This window comes from Solea senegalensis, linkage group LG17 (genome assembly GCF_019176455.1).
Source record: "Solea senegalensis isolate Sse05_10M linkage group LG17, IFAPA_SoseM_1, whole genome shotgun sequence".
In the NCBI taxonomy this organism is placed as follows: Eukaryota; Metazoa; Chordata; class Actinopteri; order Pleuronectiformes; family Soleidae; genus Solea; species Solea senegalensis.
Window position 1 is genome coordinate 13,878,574 of NC_058037.1, and position 27,916 is coordinate 13,906,489.

Sequence of the window (27,916 nt, forward strand, 5' to 3'; positions counted from 1 at the left end):
TTTCTCCTTTTTTTAGAACGCCATACTCCAAATAAAAACGCAATTCCCCACAATGCACCGCGGTGCGCTGTCGGTGCTGTTTGTCCGACCGTCGCTCCAACACAATGCAGCTTTTAATGGAGCTGTGAGCGGAGCGGCTCGTAAACGCAGCTCCACCACAGGCTTGTCCGGAGACCGTAGCCGTGCGAATTCCAGCTGGACGAGGCTGTAGCACTTAGACAAAACCCGCCCAGCGGCTCTGACTCAGGTTTTTCGCGCACCTCTTCGGACTCAGCTGCCGGGGTGAGTAGCTAATGAAGCTAGCGCGGTTCTGTCAGTGTAGTGAGTGTACAAATGTATGTTGTTGTGACCATGGCTGGCTAGCAGGCTAGCTAATTGGCCAGATGAGACATGTGGCCCCTTGTATCTTCTCCATGCGACCTCCTCCTCCCCCCTCTCGCATAGTCTGTAATCCAGGAGCCCGCGTGTGCTTTGCATATAATTACGTGTGAAATAAGGTGGATGTAAACGCTGGGTAGTTGTAACACACACTGACTTTGGGTCGGGGTTTTTTTCCCCAGCCGTTGTAAAGTCGTGAGTCTGATTCGCTTTGATCTCGACTGAGGCACACGTCAACGCAGCCGGCGAACCCGGGATTCTTTGCCGGGATGTGAATTTGTGGTGTTGTTTCGAGACTTTTTTTGTATTACTTATGTGATTGTCAAACACACTACCCCAAGAAAACATCATGTCTCGCCAAATCCCAGTTTTAAAAGTGCCAATTTAGTGCCGACCTGTCCACTCTGACGTGTGGAATTTTACATTGATTTGTTTTAGCATCAGCAGTTAAGTGAGCATGCTGAATATCATGTGTCTATTTAAACACAAACACGTGCATAACTGCAGTGATTGCTCATGATGTATTTGTAAAACTACTTGAATTTGTATTATGGCTTGGCTAGGGTTCTGTCAGAATTAAAACCTTGCCATGTCATTCATGTTCTGTGTCTTTACCTGCAGGCAAATTTACTTTTTTGTTGTTGCTTTGAATGGTTTGTTGCTACGAGAAAATCATCACTTATTGCTGCTATTGTTTTAGTCATTTGGTGTCTTTGTTTTGCTTCAACTTAACTCACCATTATGGGTTGACTAATTATTATGTAATACCTTATTTGTGTAAGTTTGCAGCATTTGTTCTCATGTTGGTTGTTTTTGGATGGCCTGTTAAATGTGTTTAGTATTTAGTTTATACTTTATTGATATTTAAAATGTATAAGGTCGATTGGGAAGTGTGGTTCATAAATGTTCATTCAGGTTCAGCACTTTTGTTTATCATTTAACTGTTTATCAGCTCTAGAAAAAAGAATAATTTCCATCGGCCATCAGCTGGTCAAACCTCCACTTGCCATTAATACTGCATCATCTCCATCCTATATTTATTTCTATGAGGATAGATTGAGTTCTAGCTACATTTGAGTACAGCATGCCACAGGTCAACAACACGACAAAGAAGTTCCCAAAATGAAACTTCAGTCGGTGTCTACCTAAAACAGTTCATCCAAAAATATAACTTTAATTGCAGGACCGTTGCATGGTTCTTCCCTTGAGACTGTGTGATTTAATCAGTGTAGTGAGACCATTAAAATCGTACTGCATGACATCATGTATCACAAACACTTATAATATATACCAGGATTTAGACTGCACAGGTTAGAAGCAAGGTGTACCTAATAATACATTGACGGGTCAGTAATAGTGGAGGACAAGTCTCCGATGTAAGTTGAGTGTTATATGTCAGACTCCTTCAGTTTGTGCAGTATACCTGAGTAACGGGGGCGAGGCTCAGCATGTTTGTGAGAAGGGGGAGGTATTGCCAGGAGCACTGCTTTTCACACATGATTCAGTAACCAGTAAATCGTTTTTCACTCTGTTTCACGTCCTGGAGGTGATTACTTAAAATAAGCCTAACCAGAGCTGTAGATCCAGAGTTTGGACGGTTTATTTATGACTGCTGGCATCATCAAATTTTCTCATTGTCAATTTTAACACATAGGGGAGGATTGTGTTGTCAAATCAGTCGAGGCAATCATCGTTAATGAATTGAAAATATGAATCAGTTGTGACTTTGATTACATGTTACAAAGTGTGTATTTTAAACTCCTGAAACTTTGTGGAGGAAAAAAAAAGTTGCTGAGCACGTATACATGCGGTGTCTGGAATGTGATGATGCAGAGAAAACTGAAGAAGAGATTTGCAGGATGTGTGAAATGCAAGAAAATATTTGCCTAATCTACAAAGGCAACTGAGTGCAGATTTCACACTGTTATGTGGATTGAATGTCCTTTTTGAACTATAAACGATTTTTATATATGTTCTCTTTACTTGTATCATTAGGTATCGGCAGGGTCAGTGCAGATGGTAGTGCTGGTTACAGATTGGTATTTTGATTCGGTGTTTTTTTTAAATCACAATTATATGCAGTATTTTTTGAGCTGAAATAAATAAATGTCAGTATGTGGCTGCGTGAGACATGTACATCCACATCTATGTGACTTTATTTTTGATTAAAAACACCTACATTCTGCTCCAAATATACCTGCTGTCCATACTACCCTGACATTTCAACATTAACCTTTTTCATATTTGACATTGTGTTATTGTCTGAATTTATGTACAGTAATATTTGTTGTTGCTAGATTGCTAGAAACAAAAGTTTTAATTTTAGTTGTTTTGCCCACCCGCCAAGGGACAACAGGTGCAAATTAGCAGCAAGCTAACTCTGGTGCAATTACTTGCATGCGGCACTGTCTCTGTAAAAATAAACAATAGCTGCAGTGGCAAATTTTTTGTGCTGCTGCATGTTTAGTTTGGACTGGCACACATGGAGACCTTTTGGAAAAGATGATGCACTTGCTCACATTCACCTCCTGAATGATTCTTATCGCCCACAACTCGACTATCAGCTGTTCATACTTTTCATCATTGTTGTTTCTATAAAGATGCCTTTCCCCCACTACTCTTAAATACAATGACAAAAGAAATGATTCAAAACAAGTTTTGCTTTTATTTAGTGTTTATTTTCCATTGTGGGATTTGAACGAAATTTCACCCGTAGGGCTAAAGTACAACAAAACACAAGCCTCGAAAACATGTATAAACAAGATTAACAGGCGCTGCAATTGTAAACAACCACAAAAATATAACTTTTCACCAAGCTTTCTACTGGCTTCAAACAATGTCCCAAACTCCAGGGATGTTATCTTATTTACTGGAGCCCAAGGAGAGCGTTGGCAGTGGTAGTGAAAGAGAAAACCGATTTTCATTAAAAGCAAATCCTACTAAACTGCAAATGAATTGATAAAAATCAATTTACCGTCCAGCCCTAGCAGTATGGATTTTGCCTTGGGGTGGTTACAAGGGTATCACGTCTCGATGGCGTATTTCATCAAATAAATAAAATTACAAACAGCCGGTTTTCTGATTTGACCATCCCCCTGTCATGAGTCAACCACATCATGCATTGATACTATACAGGGGTTTTGTATGTCTTCCTCCAAGCACAAGGATATTGATCCCTTTTCTCACTGGGGTGGGATTGAATTAATGTTTTTCTTGTGGCAACACAATTATATACAAGTGCCAAAATACAGAATGTTTTTGTAATCAGCTTTCATTATATTGTCATATTGTTTTTCCTTGTGTAAATGTCATTTTAATGGTGTTATTTGTGTTGTCTTACCAGTTTGGGAATTGTTTGTCTTTGAAGGATGACTTACTTGATATATGTCAGATATTGGTATTGGTCCAATTCTAGACAAAACTACTGAATTGGATATTAGTAAAAAGACAAAAGTAAAATCTGTTTAAAAAGTGAAGCAAATGCTTGAATGAGTGTGAGTGAGGGCTACATGTCCACCACACTGCAGTAATCATGTCATACTTAAAGAAGATTAAGTAGAGCTGCATTTGTGTATAAATGTGTTTGTGAACATTTTTAACTAAAAGGAAGCAGCAGGATTTCAACCCAGTCATGTTGGTCATATCAGTGTTGTGATATTTGTATTTGAGTTGGCCACAGAAAAGTCACAGCCATCCAAAAGGTCTTTATTACAGCAGCACTGAGTATATATTTGTGTAGAAGTGAGGTGAGGACATTAATTGACAGGTTGTTGTCTGGATGAATCATGAAATGCTGCCTCTTCCTCTTGACCCCCCTCTGTCAAACTGTCCACTGAGCAAGCAAAGAGGCTTAGTTCTTACTGAGTGTTCTTTTTGTAGTGGAGCAAACTCTTCTTCTAATCAACGTCTGCTGTGAGAGGCAAGAAAAGTTAGGTCACGCTAACCATTGAAGGACGGCTTGTTCTGTGTGTTTATTAAATAACGGCAGAAAAGATGGGTTTTTTTTTTCCACAGGGCAAGAGAGAAATAAATGGGGGAAAAAAAATCCTGACATGAACAGATGTACCAGCTCGTAGCTGTGTGAGAGGAGGAAGGAAGGCTGGAGAATGAGAGATAGAGATGGCATGACTGGTTGTACTTTTGGCAGAGGGAGGAAACGGCAGCTCTCGGTGCCATCATACCTGCTCGTCAAGCAGTAGGATATCTCGGCTAATTTACTTCCCATTCCCAAGCAGCAATATTTCTTTAAATAGAAGCACTATTTCTCCTCCTCCACTGGACCTTAGTTACTGTATGTCACTGTCGAGCTCAAGGTAAACTGCATGTCAGTGAGCGGATAAAAATAAATGCTTTATTGCTTGGGCCCTGCATTGATTTTGATACAGTACTGATATCAATATCTGGAGTGTGACACTGATTCCTGGATGATACTTTTTTTGATACCAGTGTAATGAAACCCCCTTTTTATCCAAAAACATGACATTGCATAGTTTTAGCTGACCCAGTGTTATTCTCAGAGCAAATTTCTGTATTCAGATTCCATGCTCTTTTAATGTTCTCAATTCATTTTTAACACACACGTTAAGCCCCGTTTTCCTCTTGTCTGCTGGTCGTAACTTCCAAGATAATCGATCAAGAGCATTGTTAGATCATTGTCAGACAGCATGCTGCAAGCCTATTGGCTCACTGACAATGATGAGATTAAGTACAATTTGTTATTGAATTACAACACATTTTGATATTAGTGGGTGATGGACAGAATATTCAAATAACTAGTCTGAAGTACTGAAGTTGGATAACCAGCCCAGCTTTATTTATTCCTAGCTAAGAGTGGCTAAATACTGTACACAGTTACCACAATGACATTGGTTGTCCCATTTTTCTCTTTGAATAATGACTTTGATCAGCGATGCCCTTCACAGTTTTGCAACTTGTTATTATATACATACAGTTTAAGACATCTGCGTTTGTTAGGTTGAACAGGCGCCAGCAGCGTGACTTAATGTTATACGAATGCCTCACACTGACACTCAGGTGCAATTTCTTTTGGGGTGGTACACTGCAATAATTCTCCCATGTCAGTGGCTAATCACCCTGGCTCTCCTCCCACAATTCATCAGTGTCTAGAGGACGAGGCTTATGGTGTTCTGGCAGCTGTTGTTGGCTTGAGTCAATCTGTTATGGTCTGCACCCGCCTGCGCGGGAGAGGGAGAGAAAATACTCTCAGGAGGACACAGTAAGCGAGGCTTCTGCTGCCACTGCCGCTGCTATGGTGAGATAACACCGGGAATTATGTGTCAGGAGGGTGGGATTTCAGGACTAGTGTGTTCATTTTGCTGTGTAAACCACTGGCTGCTTCTTCTGTGGGATATTTGCTCGGAAGAGCCATGTTTAACCACGCATGAGTAAAGGTGGAAGGATTGTATTTATTAGTACAGTTTTGCACCTAAAGGAAATTTAGAGGGACTGAAATTATCAGTTGGTGGAAGTAAAAGGTATAAAACAACGTTTGTGGAAAAACATGATCAAACACTGCTGTAGTTGCAGCCTTTTCAGTGTTGCTTTTTATAATTTGTAATCCAGAAAGTTATGACCTTAAAACACATCAAAAGTGACTCTGGAAACTTGTAATAAACATTTTTCATTCCTGTTGTTCTGACATTTTGTGAACAAAACAACCACTGAGTCAGCCATGAAAGTAATCCACACATCATCCTCAAAATATCCATTAGTTGCAACCGTAAATGATCTAACAGTGAACATGAATGTACATTAACTCCTCCTGACTGTCTGGTCCATGACGTGTAACTGTGTTTAAAACAGGAGTTTCAAATGCAGGCTTTATAAAGAGAATTCAAAGTTGTGCTCATTTATTGAGAACAAACTACTTCATGTCAACACAGGAAATGCCATAAAGTTTTGTACTGACAGCATCAAAGTGATTTATGTTGAATTTAGTCTTGTTAAGAGAACAAGGACAGCATCCAGTGGACTTAAATCACTTTTGGGTTTCCACAAGACATTTTTTCTATGATTGTAGTGGCTCACTAACAAGTCGTGTTTATGGATTTAGGCCCGAATGTTGATATTGCAGGGTTGGCACAGCATGATCTAACTGCTCGGTATTGGCACAATCGGACTCTGTCATCAAAGTAAATATTTGGAGTCATACTTGTCAGAGTGCACGTCTGTTCACAAATTTCGGAGGGCAGATGGAGGGGAAAGCCTCGATAATGAATTTTCTTCCTCCTGGCATTTGTAGATGTTATGCCATACTGAGACAATTAGAGATGAGGCATTGTGAGTTATCGTATCAGGAAGAGCGCAAGTCAAACTATGGCTCTGTTCATTTAAGTGTGTTAGTGAACCAGTCTGCATGCAAAATACATTGCATTGCATTAACATTACATCACCTTCACCATTTCATATAATGAGGCCTCATTAATGAAGAGCAGACACATAGCTCATGTTTCATTCCCACACAAACCCCATATTAAGTCTGGGAAGTAGTATTTAATGAATATGATAAATTATGAGACTGTTGAGATTCTATAAATGACATTAAGGGCAATATTCCAAGTCTAACCAGTTTAAAGATATAATGTGAAATGTTTCTGCATCAAAAATATCTTTTAGAAATCTGACCCTTCAATGTGACACTGCACATGTGGTGGTCCTGCAAATATTTCACAACAAAAGTCTTGTTTGTTTTTTAAGGATAGGAACATACTACAGTGCTTTTACTTTGAAATGAGTACAGAGTGCTATAAATAACTTGCAAAAAAAAGCTGTCATAGGAAGTGACTTTGGGAAAGGGACAGAAATGATTAATCACTTAATCAGAAAGCGAGCGGAAGCTCACTTGCACACTTCCTTCCCCAAGAGTTTTGAGCAGTGGATATAATGCAGACGTACAATCAAACAATGCTCTATAACATGAATACGAATTCAATATTTTATCGGAAACTTGTATAAATGTAATCTCAGTAATGTCTTCTTCGAACCGAGGACAATAGACAGATTACATGTGCGTATGAAAAATCAATTGTGCCTGTTTTTTTTTTTATTTGATGGCTTAAATGTAGGGAATTACGATGTTTCAGATGTTGTTAAGTTGATATAGTGGCAGTAGTGGTGTTGATAATTCCCGGTTGTACATGCATAAAAAAATCCTTTTATGTAGTGACAGTAATTCCCTCTTAATCTCCAATCACCAGAGTTATTGCCAGTATAAAACAGGCTTTAACTCTGCTCTAATGCCTATTGGATATCTTTCAGTAAATAAACAATCCACTTGTTAAATGCACATGTTTCTGAAGGTGCATGTATAGGAAGTTGATATTTGTTGGACAATGTGCCACAGAACCAGTCACTCAACCCTATAGAAGTTGCCATATTGAAAGGAACTCGGAGCTTCCTTTTGATACACAAGATGCTCTGCTGCAGTGAAGTCGACATGTAATCAATCACTGAAGCAGCATTCACTTTGGAATACAAAAATACCTTTTTTTTTCTGCCTATTTCATTCTCTTTTCTGTTTTGGGACAAGCACTTTTAACACATAACTGTCAAAGTTTTTATAATTGAGATGATTGATGCTTGACTATTGTAGCCTAGAGGACTAATTAAAGTTTGCCCTACTCTTCAAAACAACATCATTTTTTGGAATTAATCTATCTCTATAAAGCATAATCTGTTCATTCTTTCCTTCATTATCTGTACCACTTGTCCTGTGAGGGTCACAAGGGGGCTGGAGCCTATTTGAGCAGTCGTGGGGTGAGAGGCAGACATCGCAGGGCTGACCTAATGGAGGAAATAACCATTTACACTTAGAGAATATTTTGAGTTTTGGCAGGAAGCTTGAGTACGTGAAGAACAAAGGGTGGCATGGTGGTGCAGTGGTTAGCATAGTAACCTTAAAAGCAAATAGTTTCTGGGTTCAAACTTGCAAGCTGCCTGGAGTGTAGATGTTCTCTGTGTAGCTTAAGCAACACATTCAACATATACCTGGCTGGAAACTATAACTTTTCTTGGGTATTTGGTCTGAGATCAAATAAAAAATATGAAACACTGAATGCTAAATATACTAAAATCAATGCCTAGTATTGCCTAATAAGTATTTCTCTGAAGTATTTGTGTGTTATTTCAAATATACACAAATGTCTGTGACATTCAAACCTTTGCCGAAAATGAATTCACACAATGCTGGTTAAGCCTGTCAGCTCCACATGACTCTCTTTGTGTGAATCCCTCTCTCTAATAGTTTTTGTGTCTGTGGTAATTTTCCTGTGCTGCACACAGTGATGAATTTTACACCACAACTGAGCAGGCGAGATGGAAGAACAGTACTTTGCATTAAGACTTCACAGTGCTATATTGAGAATGTGTGGTCCTCCTGTACAGCTGCCTTACTATGTGTCATTAACAGCTGCTGCTGTTTCCTTCACCACACAGCTCCCAATTTACCTGAATGCATTCAGGACAAATAGACATATACTGTATACAACCCATTACTTTGCAAAGTACTGTTGAAATGGCTAAGTTTATGTATGTATGAACACATACATACATAAGAAAACTAGGTCATAGACACTGCACTGTTTTAGTAATTACTTAAATGTCCACGGGGGCGATGGAGGTTCCACACTGGTGCTTCAAGCGGTAAGATAAAGTAGCATTGGAACATATAAAAATATCTGTTAAAGTATGAAATGTTTGCAAAAACATACAACTGTGTGGTGTGAGCCACAGTGTAGCCATAAATAATGTTGATATTACGGCATAAAGAGGAGTTTGGTCATGGTTTTAATTGATTGTGCCTGGGTGGATATAATGTTTGACAGACTTGCTTGCAGCCTGAGACATTTCTGTGCCTTTTCATCTCTGCCTAAAGTAATTACACAAATGGTTAAATGAGTACCATGTGGCAGTCTGTAATTAGATTTCTGGTAATGAATGGGTCAAATACCAGTTACAGGCGTTCAGGAACAGAAATTCCCTCTGAAGACTAGGCTTTATGAAATCAATGCGGCGAGATGTGAGACGGGGATCTGCCATGTAAATCACATCACATTTTTACTGGATATATGGTCCTAAACTCGTGATACACATTTATGAGTGAGGATCTGATATTACATCACTAGTTTGCACAATATGTGAATTAAACTTAATTCTTAGCTACCATGTATGTCTTTTTCTAGGTTCTAGCTTTTATAATTTGGCAGATTTTTTTGAACAATTAAAAAGTAGGCTTTCTGATATTTGTACCATAGCCTGACTATTTTGCGGCAGTGAGATAATCTGAGAGAACATAGCTGTTTTTCTTCTCTGATCAGTCAACAGTATCGGCTCCAGCAGCACTGATTAATTCAGGAAGCTCATCAGCAGCAACTGTGCAGACTAATCAGGAAAGTTAGCCAGTTAATTTATTGACTGACTGACACGTACAAAAAATCAGCATAACCTCGCAGAAAATTACAGAAGCTTACCATTTACGACCAGTCAGATTGTTGGAAACAAAAGATGCTTTATCTTCCATCTCTGCAGATGTTCTCCCTCCTTTTACTGCCGCATGCTGTCAAGACTGCTCGAGAGACCAAAGTAAGAAGTCACTACCGTGATATATTTAGGTCTTCTCTCCAGTCAGTTCAACTCAACTGCCACGACAGTTGTCCTCGGAGAGGCAAGAAATGTGATGGAAAGTTTGGAAATGTACTTTTCACTTAGCATATAAGTCCTCAAGTATTCACTGTGCGAATGAAAATGACAAAAGTATAAGTGAATAAGTGCATGACCAGGCCAATGTACGAAGAACTGAAACTAGAGCAAAATTGGTAGAATTCTTGTTTTCACACCACAGCTAAATTAGTTACACGCTCTGCTCATAGTGTGTTTACGAAGCACCCAATTTCATGCTTCTGCATTTCAGCGACATTGCTCTCTTTATGCACTGACAAACACTTAATTGAATGTATTTGTTTATAAATTAAAATAGATGTGTTTAGACTGCACAGTGGATTCCAAAGAAGTCACATCAATGTCTTGGGTACTGGACTTCAAATCGATACCAGTGGAACCTTAATTAAAGGAAAGGCTGAAAACCCAGCTGCTCTTTTGTGATAATGCTAATGAATCATTTTTAGCAGGGGGGATCCAAAGAATACATGATTAAATGTCTGCCTTCTATGTGACTTTCTAAATACAAATCCAAAAAAGCTCAAGAGCTCATTAGAAAACATGTGAGCTGCTGTATGTAGGAGAAAAACAAGGGAAGTCCTCAACGTTTGTTCATCTGCTTTAACACTAATTGGTTGTCACATTCCCAATTCTCGGCAACGCAGCGAGAGTCGTGCCTCACCTTACCCTCACGGGCCACAGTTCTCGTGCCACAGCAGTTTTACAGGCTTCAGTGACAGATTAGCACTTGCTGTGAAGCCAGTGTGAGGCATTTTGTTTATCACTCATCCAGACCTTACAAAAAAAAAACCTCAGAGCCTCTGAGTCACTGAGCAGGTTCACAGTGGAGTTGCATTTTTTACGATACTCTTGAGAGATCCTTGCATTTATTTATACATCGTTATACATATAAATATTTGTTTTCCCTTTAGATTGTCTCTAAGGACAAGCATGTGCAATTGTACAAGGATGTGGGAACCTTTTTTTGGAAATGCAGGAGCTTTGGAGGTTGGAAGACATCCAGGTCCATCTGTCATGATGCACTCATTCCTTCTCTTCTTCTCTTCCCCCTGTTCTCTTTCTCTTTTTCTCTATGTCTGTGTGTCTCAGGTTTTCAGCAAAGTTATAAATACACATCATCAGACAACCAGTGTGCTTTGTTTGTTTCCACACAGCAGGATATTGAAGACCTCTGTTTGTCTCTCCCTGTTTTTAATGCACACATTGAGAGTTAAAGGTCAACACGCTTGTGTGTTTCACTGAGTGGGAGGTGGTCCACGCGGAGGGCCATCTTAATTGCACCTACGCCAGGTTAACAACACACGGTTGGTCGTTATGATCAAAACAGCCTCACTGTCATCTCTTCTGTCTGTGTTATACCTATTTTTATTTATCCTTTATTTAGCCAGGAAGGTCCCATTAAGACACAAGATCTCTTGTGTCAAGACAGCAGCACAAATGGTACAAATAGTTACGGAGAGGAAGCAATTTCAGATATAAAACTCACAACAGAATATAAAAGCTAAAAGGAAGTAATTAGAGTTAAAAATGAGAAGCACAATAAAGGAAAGAGCAGAAGTATACAGGCTTAATATACTTAATAGGTTAAGAGTATATTAACTATATTAAGTCAGGTGTGTGTAAAATATGAAGCTGATTAACATGCATCTTCTGAAAATGCCTGGTTTAATTATTTAATATAAAGTGTTATTTCACCTGTGTCACAATTAATATTGGGAAGTGGGTCACGATGGTTTGTCTTTTAAAAAGTGGGTCCCTCCCACTTTATTAAAAGTTTAAGCAGCATTGATTTATAGCACAGAAGCTAATGGACCATTGTCGACACATTTCCAAATTAAGCAATTAATAACTGAAAACGGTGGTTGTGTGACAAAATTGTAATTGAAGTATCTACTCGTAAGTTGACATATTTTATTTTTTCAATTAAACACTGAGCTTGTTAACATGCACGCTAACACCGTGGTTTTGATGGCGTTCCACTTCTCTGCGTCCAGGCCGGCGTCTTTGACAACATGATAACACACGGTATGAGATGAGCCCTTGTTTTTTTCCTCTTCAACTCTGTTGGCTTTAACCCTCCACTGCCTTAGTTGTCTCCATCAGAAATGGAGGGTGAAAGCCACAATTCAGTAAATTTTCTGTATTATACTCGTGTCTGATTTATCTCCCCATCATTACTTGTTTGTTTTCAAAACGAAACGGTGCAATTGAGTCGGAACATGTTTCAGTGACGCACCTCAATGCACTGTAGTCAGTAGAAACTTGGTTAAGATTATAACAAGGGCTCCACAGGTTTATAACAACCGTTAGTGTGCACTTTTGGGCTGCAAAATATTCATTTTTTTAATTCACCCAAAAGATGGGTAGTATAAAATTAAACCATCAATTGTTTGGCCTAATAAAAAAAAAGGCAATTTGATTTCTCTTATTTAAAAGCTTAAATTTGTGCGTATCATTCCTCAGCCCTTCTGTCACCTCCTGTAATTTACTAGTGTAAAAGATCCTTGAGATGGTTCAGTCAGCCGTCCACAGATGTGCTGTGATCCATGGCTGCAACAGCTGCTCCCCTCACCCAGCTCTTTCCCCCTGCAGCTGCTCCTGTCTCTGTCTGTCCCTACCTCAGGGGAATGTCTTACCTCGGCCTCGTCCGTGAAATCCTAATTAATGAAATGGAAGCTATTCTCTGAGCACATTCTCCCCAAAGTTCCTTAAGGGGAGAAGTACATCAGGGTGTCCTAGAGGTCCCTGCAGACGTGTGGTTGTCTGAAGAGCAACAGTATACTCTGCAAAAGCCTGTGCTGCAGTTAGATAGAATTATGTGCATTTGGATTTGTATCACTCCAAGCTTCAGTTTACACTAGTATTCCTTTTCTTGCCCTGCTTTCCATCGACAGCTGCAATGAAGGCATGGTGTTTTTTGGGCTGTCCTTCCCACTCTCATAAATTTGATATCTCAGCAACACCACAAGGGACTTTCTTTCAAATTTGGCTCAAACATTTTCATGGCCTAAAGAGACAATTAAATATATTTTGGTGGTCAAAGGTTTGTCCTTGGGTTATTTTTCTTTAAAACGTTGGATATTCAGTCACTGGCCACTTTTTTTTTGTTCTTGTAAACGTGGTTAATATGAGCTCCCGAATTTTAGTCAAGAGCATCAGAATGGGGGAAAGAAAGGTGATTCAAGTGACTTGAACTTGGCATTGTTTGTGCACGAGAGTTTTTCAGAAAGTGTCACACACGACCATCTCTGGGGTTTACAAAGAAAGGTCAGTGAGCGGCGGTGCTCTGGGTGAAAATGCCTTGTCGCATGCTGATATTGGCATTTAGGTCACAGCATCGCTGTCCTTTTTTTAAAGACGGGTCTTTCATCAACTTGTCAGGCTCTGCCTTACACCCGGTACCAAATCAGACTAACGCAGTAGAAATTTGTTGAAAAATGTAATTCATTTGTGCATGTTGCTCTTAAAATAAGGTGTTTTGGAGCACAGTGTTGGCACATCATCCCGAGGCAGGATGATTTATTGGCTGAAATTGAATATACTAAATTAGTGTGTTTGTATAAGTGTGTACGCACTTTTAAATAATGGCCTTAGAACAAGATTTTTTTATTTACGTGTGTTTGTGTTTGTGTTTTGAAGCAGAATCCAACAAAGCATCGCAAAGGCCATTATAGTTGTCATGACCTGCAGGAAAGCCGGGTTGCTCTAGGACTGTTTTTACGATTAATTAAAAGTTAAATACAACACTTTTTGACCATGCATTTTTTTTCTCTGCGGCACTTAAACTTAGCAGAAGGTAATTAAGAAATGCCCTTAATGCACTTGCTCTAGGCTTTGCTCCATGTGCCCACAATGTTAAGAATGGAGCCCTTAATCCTGCTGCCATTTAACGATTCAGTGTTTGCTCTTTGGACCAGAACCCCAGCTAGATTAACCGTTAATAAAGGCATCTGTCTGAGAAATTACCCTTAGCTTTAGAGTAGTTTGTGTTATTTAAATCCAGAGTAAAATAGCCTCATGTCTGACATGCATCCTAAGTTAACTTTCTTTGTCCTTGTGGTACTATACTATACAATATGTTTTTGCTTGGCCTTTATTCTAAAATGTCAGCTGTGTGATCTTTCTCCCAGCCTGAAATCCTTTAGTTTGTTTTGCCCTCTTGTCAAAAGCTCAGTCACACACTTCTTCGACAGAAAAAAAAAAAAAAAAATCCATATACAGTCGTACTGATGGATGTGCTTCTCCTCTTCGGCTTTCACCCATTCATATAAAACGGCTCGTACCGTCTTTCCCCTCGCGTGATGGTTACTCTGGAGTTGTGTTAGGCAAGCGAAAGCTTGTTAGAGCTGGATGTTGATTCTGTCTGTGTGTTCTGTTTCTTCATAGAGGAATTTTTAGGGCTGTTTCTGAGCACGCTGCCAGTGTGCGGAGAGACTGTTCAAACATTTATACAAGCGCTCGCCCTCAAATATCCAGGAACTTGGAAGCAGCATCCCTCACTTCTTCACTGTAGGGATCTAAACTCGGCACCTGCTGCAGTTCTTCTTTAGACTTCAGGTGCAGGTACTTTCTGCAGAGCTGCTTGATGTTTAACCACAGCGTGGTGGCTCTCTTGAGCGTCTGCAACCCTTACAGTGAATTCTGTCACACTCATTAACTTGTATTAAGCTTACTCTGGGTTTGATTGACGTTATAGTCCACGGCCATTGCAGCTCCTCTGGGTTTTTATGCGTCTAAATCGAATTAAGACACTCTTAGACACAGTCTCTTAGATGCAGTCCGTGTTATTCATAGGCCTGGCAGGTAGTTTGCTGACTGTGTTAGTTGCTTGCTCAGTGCTCACCATGTGGTGCAAGGGTTGTTTTTTTATCTGGGTCACAAGAGCAGTGGCTGTGCTTCAGCCTCTCCTTTCGCCTTCAGAATACCGCACTTCACTTGAAAGTGCAGCAGGATTTTACCTCCCGTAAAGAGGCCGCATTGTAAATCAAGGCTGTATTGATTTTTCGGTATGAATAATTGAGTTTTTATGCAGGGATTAGTCATCTGCCAACATCTGTCTAATATATCAAACAATATCGTAAGAAAATAATTAGAATTTGATACATGGTCTCTGCATCTAGACTGTGACTGCGTTGTCACTGCAGGCAGTGTCATTGTGTGTTGTTTTTTATTTATTTTTTAAAGTTTTCTCCCATATCGGTGCTGCCTCATGTGTCAAGAGAAAATGGCTACATTGCCCCGCAGCTCAGTGATAGCATGGGTAATGAATGCATTATTATCGATCTTCACAAACTAAGTCCGGAGTGATCAATGCTTCTCGTTCTCGCAGATAAAGCCGACTGTAGTAGAGGCGAGACATTCTGTGGATAAGAAAGCTACAACTGGAGATATTTCAGTGTAGTCTCTATCTGTGTGTCAGGGCTGCACTATTTCCCAGAAGCAGTACATAAGCAGAGATTTAAACCATTGTGTTTTTGGCCCCGGATAAGGCCCAGCAGCAGCGGTTGCCAACATCTGCCTGCCATTATCCCTTTGACACTGGAAGTCATGCAGCAATTAATCACAATGTTGTGATAGTTGTCTCTGGGTCATTCTGCACCTCGGGCACATCTCTGAGCAGCAGGATTGAGTTCAGTGTTCAAAGGGTCACAATTCCTGGGAGTTTTTATTGTACCTTTTTTTCCCCCCCCCTAAACACAGCAGAATTCACTGGCCTGTACTTACTTTCCAGGACCAAAGCATCTTGTCTAATTAACCTGCAGTGCTTTGTTCCCTCGTTTGTCTGGTGCTTCAACTTGTTTCTCTTGAGCATACTGATGCTCCCGTCTGTAATGTATACTAAAGCTGGCATTAGAAAATACACTAAAGTAGTACAGCACGGTACTTTACGGCTGAAAAAATACATTATTGTTGATGTCATGATTGCAATATGACATCTTAACTGCTATTTTCTATTCTATTCTATTGTCTATTATCAGATACTTGCACTGTCTTTTGATGTGGCTTTTACATTTGGTCGTACTGGGATGTTGATCGTTTTGTGATGAGTTGTGCAGCCAGAGTGATCAATAGCTTGGCATTGTTGTGTCGTTAGCTCCGATATTACATTATCCAGGTGGCCTCATTTTAAGTGCTGCAGTATGATGCACCGGCTCAAGACAAAAACCTTCTTGCGGTCCTGAATCTGTGTGACCTTCAAATCAAATGTTTGGTTTTTATATTGCACAGTGTCTCTGAATTAAGGACGCAAACCAATTGATCAGTCAATTGTCAGTCAGCCTTTTAATTATCAGTCAGTTATCAAAGTGAAAAATCACTTTGAAAGAAATGAATGTCAAGTCTCTTCATCAGAATGTTCCCATTTTATAAATGAGATCAGTACCAGTACCTTTCCTCCTTCCTTTTTTAAACCGAGCGTGCACCACACACACACACAAACACCAGCTGTGTATGCTGTATTTTGGGAGAGTTGGGGGGAAAATGAAAATGCCAGTCACATGAAGGCAGAAGGGAGAAATGATTACTTGGTGCAGATGGAATGAAAGATGGCTTTTTCTTGTTGCTTTGAGATTTAGATGGTATCCTGTCACTGCTGTGATTTAACGAGGCTGTAATGGAAACACTACAAACACGGAGGTTTGAATTCACAAGTCGCCTTAGACCTTATCAAAACGAGCTGTTGGAAAATGGTAAACAGCACCTGCATGTCTTTTTCCACCTTTGGTTTCTTTTGCCTGCACTGCTGTATAAAGGCCCCCTCTCACTTGTTTGTTCAGTAATGCATTTGATAAGGGTTTTTTTTGGCACCTGGCCCATCGCTCGACTATCCTCTGGGCTTGCGTTGTGGTGTGATATTACATGAGATGAGAATGCTGGGTCTGCTGTCTGCTCGTGGAAAGAAACAAACAAACTGTACTGATATATTACGCTTACAACGTAGGAATCTTTCAGAGCTGTCAATGCTGTTCCCACAGCCTCCATTGTTGCTTTGTGTTTTGGCCCAAATCTAGTGTAACTTTCCAAAACAGCGACAAAAGCAGCTCCTGTAATCTTAAATTTTTTTTACACACTGTTTGTATTCTATTCTATTCTATTCTATTTTTAGGCTTCTAATTTTTGGATGAACTCCCATTTGAAGCCTTGAGCTTTGCGATTGTTGCAGGCAGCTATGTAATGCTACTAGCTGTCAATCACCCTGTGTCCTCTCATATTTGCTGTGTTTATTGTTTTATCTATTATATTATCAAAATGGGTACCTGATATACTAAACTGACGTCATGTACTATTGAAAAAGAACTGAATATGGTGTCTGACACCATCAACTCAGATGAATGATTAGTGATGTTATGACTCAAGTGAAACGGGCTAATTTTCTCCAAACCTGAAGGCTGTATCTATTTAATATTCAGTTTATCACACTAAGCGGCTAACTTTCACTTATGTTAGAACTGAGCTGAAGTCTGTGATGGATTTGACGTTATTCCAGCACTGATCTAAGGATGTGCCTCAAAATACAAGCTCTCCTTCAGTAGCCTCAGGGACATCCTGCAAACTTCATGTTGAATCTGCCAAGAGTCTGAATTCCGAAAGCGCAGCTGATTTCCTTTGTATTTCCTTTGAGTCGTTTTCTTGTCAGGACTAGTGACGATAATTCTACATCACTCTGGAGCTTTATCACGGATGCTGCGTAATTTGAGTCGGTGATGAGGTAGGGGATGCAGGAGGAGGCCCTTAATGAGATTTACTGATGGTTCTGTTGTGTCGGGCTCGCCTGCTGTGTGTAGTTTACTGAGCCGTGGCTCTCCCTCTCTTGTTCGTGCTCTTTATGCATTACAATTGAAATTAAAAGGAAAAACATATTTTTTGGTATTCAGTAGCATATAGACCTTTTTTTATGGACCAGGCGGTCATGCACTAAAGCCAGTGAAAATAGGATTAGGTTAAGAGTCTTGCCACTTTCAGTGGCAGATTGCAGAAGGCTAGACTGTGAATATTAAAAATGTACTTAAATGGGATCTTGACTATGAGGAAAAACACATTTTTCTTAACGGACACAGCCACCATTACGTCTACAAAATGAACAAGTGTCCAACATCTAGGATGTGGACAATGTTGTCTTTAATAAAAGTTTTTTTTTATTATTTTTTTTAGAATTTCATAAAACACATTTTTACTTGGCCATATGTTTTGAGAGGTGAATAAAATGGGTTCCACTTTAAATTGTCAATTGTTGATGTATGATCCTTGTCACTAATTGACTCTTTTTTTTTTATCTTTTCTTCCCTCTTTTAGGTCCCTTTTTTCAAGGAGGAGAATATTTCTGAATCTCCACCTTTCCAGGATTTTCTGTAAGGGAGTCAGAAAATGAGCACGTCCCACATAGAAACCACTTTCCACCCCGGCTCTCTCACCCACCTGTGAGCAGTCATGCTCTCCTCGCATCACCCTTCGAGGGGCACCCCTCTCCAGACGCTGGACTGCTTTCTGACATAGATTTAGGAGAATGCCAATACCTCATGACAGAAATGGCAACGTGTTGTGTGAGCTTTAACACATTAGAGTACATATTAGAGTATAGGTGAGGCTAATACCCACAGGATCCTCAAGAGGAGGAAAACGGCCTCAGATGACCTTTGCACAAGGACACAGCTTCATCCAAGCTTTGATGATTTAGTATCCATCCTGCTGCCTTGCTGACAAGGTTAAAGATGGCTGCTGCTGATCCCCATAGCAACGGTTCCTTGATAGGGCAAGGAGCAGACTGAGGGAGTTGACAATGCAGCGTAACGGTGGTGGGGTAGGCGCTGGAGGCCAGCCATGGGTGCTGCGGCGTGTGCGTCTCACATGGCTCAGTTTCATGCTCTTCTTTATCCTGGTCTTTTTCCCACTGATTGCCCACTACTACCTCACAACCATTGATGAAGCTGGAGGTCTCGATAAGCGCATCTTCGGGCCTCGGCCTGGCGGGGAACTGTGTGAAGCCAAACACGTGCAAGACCTTTGTCGCATTCGTGAGTCGGTCAGCGAGGAGCTGCTGCAGCTGGAGGCCAAGCGGCAGGAGCTCAATGGGGAAATTGCACGACTCAACTTGCGCATCGAGGCCTGCAAGCGCAGCATTGACAGCGCCAAGCAGGACCTGCTGCAGCTAAAGAATGTTATTAGCCAGACAGAGCATTCTTATAAAGAACTAATGGCCCAGAACCAGCCTAAGCTGTCGTTGCCTGTGAAGTTGCTGCCAGACAAGGAAGACCCAGGATTGCCACCACCTAAGTCTGCACGCTTATGCCGCCTGCGCTCCTGCTTCAACTATGGACGTTGCCCTCTTACGTCGGGGTTTCCTGTTTATGTCTATGACACAGGGTCTTATCCATGGGGCGGCTTTCTCGACCCATTGGTGAGGCAGGCTTTTGCAGCGTCAGTTAAAAGCAACATTTATGTGACTGATAATCCTGATGTTGCCTGCTTGTATTTGGTGCTGGTAGGGGAGCTAGAAGAGTCCTCCTCCCGTCCGCTGCCATTACCTTCAGAGCTTGAGAAACAACTCAAAAATCTACCTTACTGGAGAATTGATGGACACAACCATGTACTTTTGCATCTCTCAAGAAACTCCATGACGCAGAACTTCCTGTATAATGTGAGTGCAGGACGGGCAGCGGTCGCTCAGTCCACCTTTTTTCAGCAGCAGTACCGTGAGGGCTTTGACTTGGTCGTGTCCCCCCTGGTTCATGCTCTTTCAGAACCAAACTTTTTGGAAGTGCCCCCTCAAGTTCCAGTAAAGAGGAAATACCTGTTCACCTTCCAGGGAGAGAGGGTGGAGTCACTGAGGAGCAGCTTACAAGAGTCGCCCCCTCAGTCTTTCGAGGAGGAGCTGGAAGGAGACCCACCAGCTGACTACGACGATCGCATCATTGGCACCCTAAAGGCAGTGCAGGACAGCCACCTGGATCAGGTGCTGGTGGAGTTCACATGTAAGGACCCTCAGCCAAGTCTGCCAACTGAGTGGGCTCTTTGTGGACAGAGGGATGACAGGCTGGAGGTACTCAAGGCTTCTACTTTTGCCCTTGTGATTGCTCCAGGAGATGGACAGCTGGTGGCCTCGGCAGGCTGCGGAATGAGGCTCTTCGAGGCCTTAGAAGTGGGAGCAATTCCAGTTGTGTTGGGCGACCACTCCAGACTACCTTACCACCAGTTTATTCGCTGGAGTGAAGCGGTGATTATAGTCCCCAAACCTCGTGTCACAGAGCTACACTTCCTGCTGCGCAGCTTGTCGGACAATGATATGCTAGCTTTGAGGCGGCAAGGTCGCTTCCTGTGGGAGACCTACTTCTCCACCTCGGAGAATGTTCTCAGTACCATCCTGGCGAGCATCAGAACCAGCATCCAGGTTCCAGCTGCACCCATCAAAGAAGAACCTGCCCACGAGATTCCTCACAAAGCTGGGAAGCTGGCAGGAACTGACGCCAACCTGGCTGACAATGGTGATCTGGATTTGGGTCCCGTCGAGACGGAGCCCCCCTACGCCTCGCCACGCTTTCTTCGCAACTTTACATACACTGCTGTAGACACCTACAGAGCATGGAACCGGGCCCCGGGGCCTTTTCATCTGTTTCCGCACACTCCTTTGGACCCTGTGCTGCCCTCTGAAGCCAAATTCCTGGGCTCTGGTACTGGTTTTAGGCCCATAGGTGGAGGTACGGGGGGCTCGGGAAAGGAGTTTCAGGCAGCTCTAGGAGGCAACGTGCCTCGTGAACAGTTCACGGTGGTCATGCTCACATATGAGAGGGAGGAGGTGTTGATGAATTCTCTGGAGAGGTTGAACGGGTTGCCGTACCTGAACAAGGTCGTGGTGGTGTGGAATTCACCCAAACCTCCTTCAGATGACCTCCTGTGGCCCGACATTGGCCTGCCAATTGTGGTGAGTGTTGTGGAATAATCAAATTTAATCAATCAAATATGCAAACTATCACATAGGTCTGTAATCTGCATTATGTGTCAGAGGCGGTGCAAACGTCTTAAAAATCATCTGTGCCTCTTTGAAAGTCCATTACAAAATACCAGCAGCTTTATTAGAAGGGTGTGAAGAAACCTGGCATGCAAGCATAACAAAACTTGTGCTTTTGAATGAGGACTTAATGTATAAAATATTAACATTAAAATCCATTTCATTTTCTCGCTGTACATTTGTGAAAGAGCCTGTGAGTAAGTGATAAACTGTGAGAGAACTAAAGAACTAGGCTTTGTATTTGTCATAATCAAATTTGAGGATATGTTGTTTTTCTGCAGTGCTAATCTTGTGTGAACCAGAAAGAATTCTACTAAACTGCAAGAAGCACATAATGATATACAATCCTGAATTTTAATAATTTAATAATTTGCAGTGATTTACTACTAAAGTCATTTTAAAGAGCCAATTTAATTATGAAATAGATCAGATATAAAGTGCAAATTGCTCTGCATTATTCAAAAAAAGTCCTCAAATTACCCGACCTTTAAGAAGGCACCTTTCATAAACGCTCTAACGTCCCTCGTCTCTCGTGTTGTCGTCTGCAGGTTGTCCGCACGGAGAAAAACAGCCTCAATAACCGCTTCCTGCCCTGGGACGCTGTGGAAACCGAGGCCATTCTGTCGATTGACGATGACGCTCACCTTCGCCATGATGAAATCATGTTTGGGTTCAGGTCAGTGGCGGTGGAAGGATAAATGCAGGGAGCTCTTTTTTTTATCAAGATCTTCCAATTACAACTAAATGAAATGACTAAACACATTTTCTTAAGTATTCATTATTTTACAGGCACTGTGTTCATTTTACAACTGAACGAGAGGAAATTCCAGGAAAGGCCCCAAAAAAATGCAGTTATGAAAATGCAGAAGTGTCACATTGCTTACGTTCAATAATGATTCACACAGATAAACTCAAACGGAACTGGAGGAAATAAAGAGGGAACATGTTTTTTTTATCAACTTCTCGCGTTCATTGGTTCATTTGTAGTAATAGTGTACTTTAAAAGGCCGTGTTTAAACCCCTTAAAAGATCAAAAGTATGCTGTTGAGTTAATACTCTTGCACGCACCCCTCCCCACGTTCAGACTCGGGGCTGTCATAGCTTGTCCAGGCAGGCAAAATTGCGTGTGCGTGTGCGTGTGCGTGTGCGTGTGTGTGTGTGTGTGTGTGTGTGAGGTCATTTCCTCACACCCCTCAACAGAATTACTGAGGAATATTTCCTCACCTCCACTCTCCCCAAAGAAGAAAATAAACATCACATCACTGCTCTGAAGTGTTTTCACATGAGCTTCTTTTAATTCTTTTGTGCCTGTGTGAAATTTCATGGTTTTTTATTTTGGTATCTTGCTGTGACTCAACAGCTGTGTGTGTGTGTGTGTGTGTAGATTTAAGCCAACAGTGAAATGTTGGTGTTTTAAATGCTGTTGGATAACACTGTCGTACACGAGTAGAAGACGACAAAAATGGAGACTTAATTGGTCCCAAGGGGACTCGTGTTGCCACGTGGCTCACATAGATGGCAAGCCGAAACAGATGGGTGCAAAAGAATGCCTTATGCACAGACGGATACAAATGAATGACCACAACACATTACAAATATCCACTTTAAGACGCGAGTTCAGTGTTTGAAAATAAGAACTTCTGCTCATGTGTGTTTCTCAGAGTGTGGCGCGAGGCCAGAGATCGAATTGTGGGTTTCCCTGGGCGGTATCATGCGTGGGATGTCAACCATCAGTCATGGCTCTACAACTCCAACTACTCATGTGAGCTCTCCATGGTCCTGACAGGAGCTGCTTTCTTCCATAAGGTCAGAACCTGCACTTCAGAAAAAATAAACAATGCGTGTGTGTCTTTTATCCATATCAGAGCTGTATCACTAACTCATTTCTGGAGCTTTTTACGATACGTCGATGGCATTAAAAAAAAAAAAATATCCCATCAATGCAGGATTTTTTTTAACAAATAAAACCCCATCAATGTTTATTTGACACTGCAGTGCACAACAGGAAGTACTCATTTTAATTATCTGCCAGGACTGCCCTCACTAATGAAGAAGAAAAGAGTGAAAGGACGTTGAAAAATGAACTGCAAAAAACCTTCAAATGTGTGGGAGCGTTTTTAAATGTTTACCTTCTGTTACGTCTCCTGCCTCTGTCTCTGAACCGTAGTAAGAGGTGCTTTTTTTGCTCTAAGACTTATGGCGTATTTCCACTCAGTGGAACAGTTCGGTACGGTACGTGTTTTCATGCATTTCCATTAGGAATAGTACCAAAATGATCAGCCCCAAACATTACATTTTTCGGTACCCTTCGCTTGGGGCACCAGAGCAATTGTACAGTACGGTAAAGGTGGAGCTAGACCAACAATTGGGCGACAGAAAAGTGTCACTTCCTTGCGACCATTGTTTCTTTCAACAGAAAACAAAACAAGCCGCTCTTTGGTTGTTGTCTGTTGTGTTGTGTTGTGTTGCGTCCGATGTTGTTGCAACGTTGTAACAGACCAAATTGACCCCTGCCAAGAGTAAACCCGGGTATAGCCAAACTATACCTGGGGGTATATTCTGGCCTGGGCCGCGACCTAGAGTTTACCCCTCCTGTGTAAAGAGGTTTTGATTGTATTCACTCACTAATATTAATAAACAGGAACAGGAACATGTATTATATACCCTGGCTTTGCAGTTCCGTACCGCACGGTACTGTACCAAACAGCACCATAACTGTGTTGCACGTTAAGGGACACACATTATTCCCACTACATTCCGGCATATTTCATTTCCCAGAATTCCTCTCCTAAATACCTTGTCTCAGTACAGTTGTATATCGATACACTTTTACGATGATACAATGACAAAAATACAACTTTCTGCTGTGTTGCAGTCTTTGACTAACAAATAATCATCAGTTACAGCCTTTGTTCTTTTAATCAAATGGGGGGAACAAATCAGTAATCGTTAAGTAATTTTTGCACATTTTGTCCCTGTGTTTCTTCGGTTCCCGCAGTACTACGCCTACCTTTACTCCTACGTGATGCCCCAGGCCATCAGGGACATGGTGGACGAGTACATAAACTGCGAGGACATCGCCATGAACTTCCTGGTGTCTCACATCACTCGCAAACCTCCCATAAAGGTCAGTGACGGAGCGGACGCAGTCTGGCTGCGCTCGGCGTTGGCAGAACTCCCCCCCGGGGCCGGTTTATTTATATTTTTGCCCACTTAGCCGTGCCATTACTCAAAGTGACACGTCCAATATTCCACTCAAACTGTAAATTAAAACACAAGATCGAATTTGTCCGTTATGCCTGATTTTCCTCCTGGATTTCTTTTTTTTTTTTTTTATCGGAAGGTCATTTGTCACCTGGGAGTGTGTGTGTGTGTGTGTGTATATATAATATACATATAAACTCTAAATGGCTTGACAAATGCTTATTCCAATCAGAGCAGGGAAGGTGTTGAAACAGAAACGTCTCCACAGCCCTCGATTTAAGTTCTTTTTGATTTAGAGGGGTGTTAATATTCAGGGTTGTTTCAGGAGGAATTAAGGGCGGCTTTGATGGAGTGTGTCGCATGACAGCGTTTGGCTGCGAGAAGCAAGCCGCGTGAATAATGGACCTGAAGTTTGTGTTCAAAAAAGTTAAAAATAAATAGTGAGCAACATCATTTCTCCTCATGTCTGATAAAATAAAGCAGAAAATAAATAGCATTTTATGCATCATCGCTGCTGATCTGAGAACAGTGTGTTGTTTTTTAGAGCATTTCTTTTTCTACACTTCAACATTTTTCAGTTGAAGTTATTTTCTTAAAGGCTGCTTTTACTCGGCCTCTTACCCCGTGGCAATTTATCCTCTTGAATCTGGAATATTTGTTGAAATAACCCTCCTTTTTAAATGGTACCTTACCTCTTACCTGGATTTGAAGCAGTTAACCTCTGTTTACGAGCCCCATTCCTTTCCTCTTGTTCATGGTCTGCCCATGAGTCAGGAGCTCCTCTTGATGTCAATCAAAATGGTGAAGGGAGCTTCCTGTTCCGCAGCTCGCTTTACTGAAAATCCATAAATATGCAGAAGAGTCGTGTTTTGATGACTGAGTACTAGGGAAAAAAATTCAAGGCTTTTGTTTCATTCCAACCTTGAAAGTCACAGAAGGAAAAATGCTCTCAGGATCAGGACTATTCAATACAGTTCACCGTCACAACTACGAGTGTCTTCCATCTGGTTTGGATGTGAATGCTTCTATTGTGTGAAATGGAACACATGCCCCCACACTCTCCATTGTTTGATTTTGCTGCACTGCTGCAGCAGTGTGTGTGTCCGTGACAACAACACTCGCAGCATGTGAATAGACAAAAAGCTGCATGGATTCTGACGTGACCATGTTCTCACGCGTGCCACATGGACAAGGACACACGGATCAGTTCTATAGATCTGATCTGGGACCACATACTGAAGTGACATAAAGCCAGAATGGATGATCGGATTTTTGTGTTCACAAAACCCTGGAAAAAAACCCAGAAAAGAGAGATCTGAGTCACATCTTTGGAATAACTGGCTATGAGTCACTTTAGCCTGACAACGTGAATGGAGTTGAATGGATCATGTTGGCTGAGGTTAGGGCACGTTTCCATTATACAGTTATAGCGTTAGTTCTAGTCGCTCCTCAGAGTGAGCATGGTCGTCATAGCACTGCTATAAAAGTCTTTTTATGCACGACGCGAACGCACAAATTAGTGACGAGCGACGCGGTTGTTTTCAGTGTAACTCAATCATTAGAACCAGTTCCTTTAAAAAGATACTTCCTGTACGACCGGAGCACTGAGCTAAAATGCGGCTGAACGGGTTGCGATTCGGCTCACGGTCGCCGGCTTTCAAGCAGTGCTGTCGCTAAATACACCAGACTCCTCTGTTAAATATTGAGATTTTAGAAATGTCTGTGCTAGATGTTGGAGATGAACGCAAGTTTTTAACTGGCATTTGATTATTGTGTTGGACACTCTCTGACCAATCAGCGACCGGTAGTCGGTCGACGTCGGCTCAGCACCAGAGCAGGTACCAAAAAAGCACCAGGTACTATCCCTAATGAAAAAGCAAAATAAACCAAGTAGAGCTGGGCTGAGTGGTGTCGCATATATATCACCAGAAATGCGACTTATGTTACCGGAAAACTACATTTAGCTACAGATTTTTCCCCTCATTGATTCAGCTGCAGTGCCTCCCTGCTGCTAGATTACTGAGCACTGCTGCTAAAACTGTCCCACAGTCATTCATAATAGCGCTATTACTCATTATCCACTCGTAACTTGTTATTAATCTGACATGAATGAATATTGACCACATCAGAACAGGAGCACTGCTACTAAGGAACATTCTTTAGGGGAAAACGAATTTTTCAAATGATCGTAACCGAACTGTGTCTCCAATCTGTTGTAGGTCACGTCTCGCTGGACGTTCCGCTGTCCCGGCTGCCCTCAGGCCCTCTCGCACGACGACTCGCACTTCCACGAGCGCCACAAGTGCATCAACTTCTTCGTCAAGGTCTACGGCTACATGCCGCTGCTGTACACGCAGTTCCGCGTGGACTCGGTGCTGTTTAAGACTCGTCTGCCCCACGACAAGACCAAGTGCTTCAAGTTCATCTAGCATCGGGGGGGCCGAGTGGCGCAAGCAAAGAGCCCAGGAGCACAGTGGAATTGACGGAGTGGGAAGTATTTAACGAGAGCAGGAGTTGATTGACAGGTGCGCTGGAGGGAAATTTTGCCTCAAGAGGTTACCCGTGTGGGAAGAGACGATTTTAAAACTCCACATCTCCACTGAAAATTTGAAGAGTGGAAGCTCCACTGCCAACATAACGAAGCTTTTTTTTTCTCCCAGCGGCCGCCAACTCCTCCCGATTCATGTTCTTCAGTCACGCTCCATCATTAACCACTACAGATGTCATCGGCACCTCTGAACCTGGCCTGCAGAGGGAGCAACGGCGCTTGTACACAGTGTACAGAAAACTCTTTCAGGACAAGCTCTGATAAAAGAGCCCGATGACAGAGAGACCACTGACTGACTGACTGATGCCAGGCCGTGCTCGGCGCAGCAGCAGCAGCAGCAGCAGTCTGTTGTCGACGGGTTTCAGCACGGAGAACAAACAGTGACGGTGGCTCACAGCTGCCGCTGCGCTCTTTTCCTGTTTTATTACAGTTACAAACTGTACTTCTTGTACATGTACACGAGAGAAGCACTGATTGTCAGAAGTATTTTATTGGAAACAAACTCTTTTTTTCTTTTCTTTGTTTTGTTTTTTAAAATAATGCTGTTTAAATGTGTAAATCTCTTTATGTTTTTCCAGGTCCTCTGCCTGTGGTGGGGTGAGACACAGATTTAGTGTGAAACGGGGGAAGGGGAATCGCGTCGGCCCGATCCATGTCCAGTAGTGTGTCCGCAGTCACCATAATGCCTCAAACGTGTCATGAAAACCAGCCGCCACTTTAGTCATTTTTGTTCCGCCTCCGCCCTTCGCTGTATGCTTGCTGTACGGTGGTAACTTATGTCTGAAAAAAATGGAATTATTACAGTTTCCCTCGCAACGTAGTCAGGAATCACAGTTGCCAAAAAATAGCTTTTTCTGATTCTGATTGACAGTAGGAACATGTTTAAAAAAGAAAGTGGAAAAAAATGTTTATTTGCATTCTGGCAGAGAGTCTTACATTTAGTTTCAACCTCATATTTAACCATTTTTTTGTTTGATTTTGAAATACAAACAGGAAAGAATGTATAAAAATGATTATTGAATCAATAAATGTTAAGTATTTGAGCTTTACTGGCAGTTGTAGGTGGATTTTTGTTGCTGCTGGTGAGT

At 41.6% G+C, this 27,916-nt stretch overlaps 1 protein-coding gene across 1 annotated transcript; it reads left to right on the forward strand.

Annotated features, from left to right (window-relative positions):
• Nucleotides 1-47: 47 nt before the first annotated feature.
• Nucleotides 48-27,877, forward strand: extl3 (exostosin-like glycosyltransferase 3). The gene is made up of 6 exons (XM_044048525.1): nt 48-282; nt 18,367-20,989; nt 21,625-21,752; nt 22,738-22,882; nt 24,075-24,203; nt 26,500-27,877. The coding sequence occupies exons 2-6, from the start codon at nt 18,851-18,853 to the stop codon at nt 26,707-26,709; spliced, it is 2,751 nt and encodes a 916-aa protein (XP_043904460.1). The 5' UTR covers nt 48-282; nt 18,367-18,850; the 3' UTR covers nt 26,710-27,877.
• The last annotated feature ends 39 nt before the right edge of the window (nt 27,878-27,916 follow it).

Coding starts and splice junctions, on each gene's coding strand:
- extl3 (XM_044048525.1), top strand. CDS start 18,851: ATGCAGCGTAACGGTGGTGGGGTAGGCGCTGGAGGCCAGCCATGGGTG. Junction 22,883..24,074: donor GAGCTGCTTTCTTCCATAAG/GTCAGAACCTGC, acceptor CGGTTCCCGCAG/TACTACGCCTACCTTTACTC. Junction 24,204..26,499: donor CTCGCAAACCTCCCATAAAG/GTCAGTGACGGA, acceptor AATCTGTTGTAG/GTCACGTCTCGCTGGACGTT.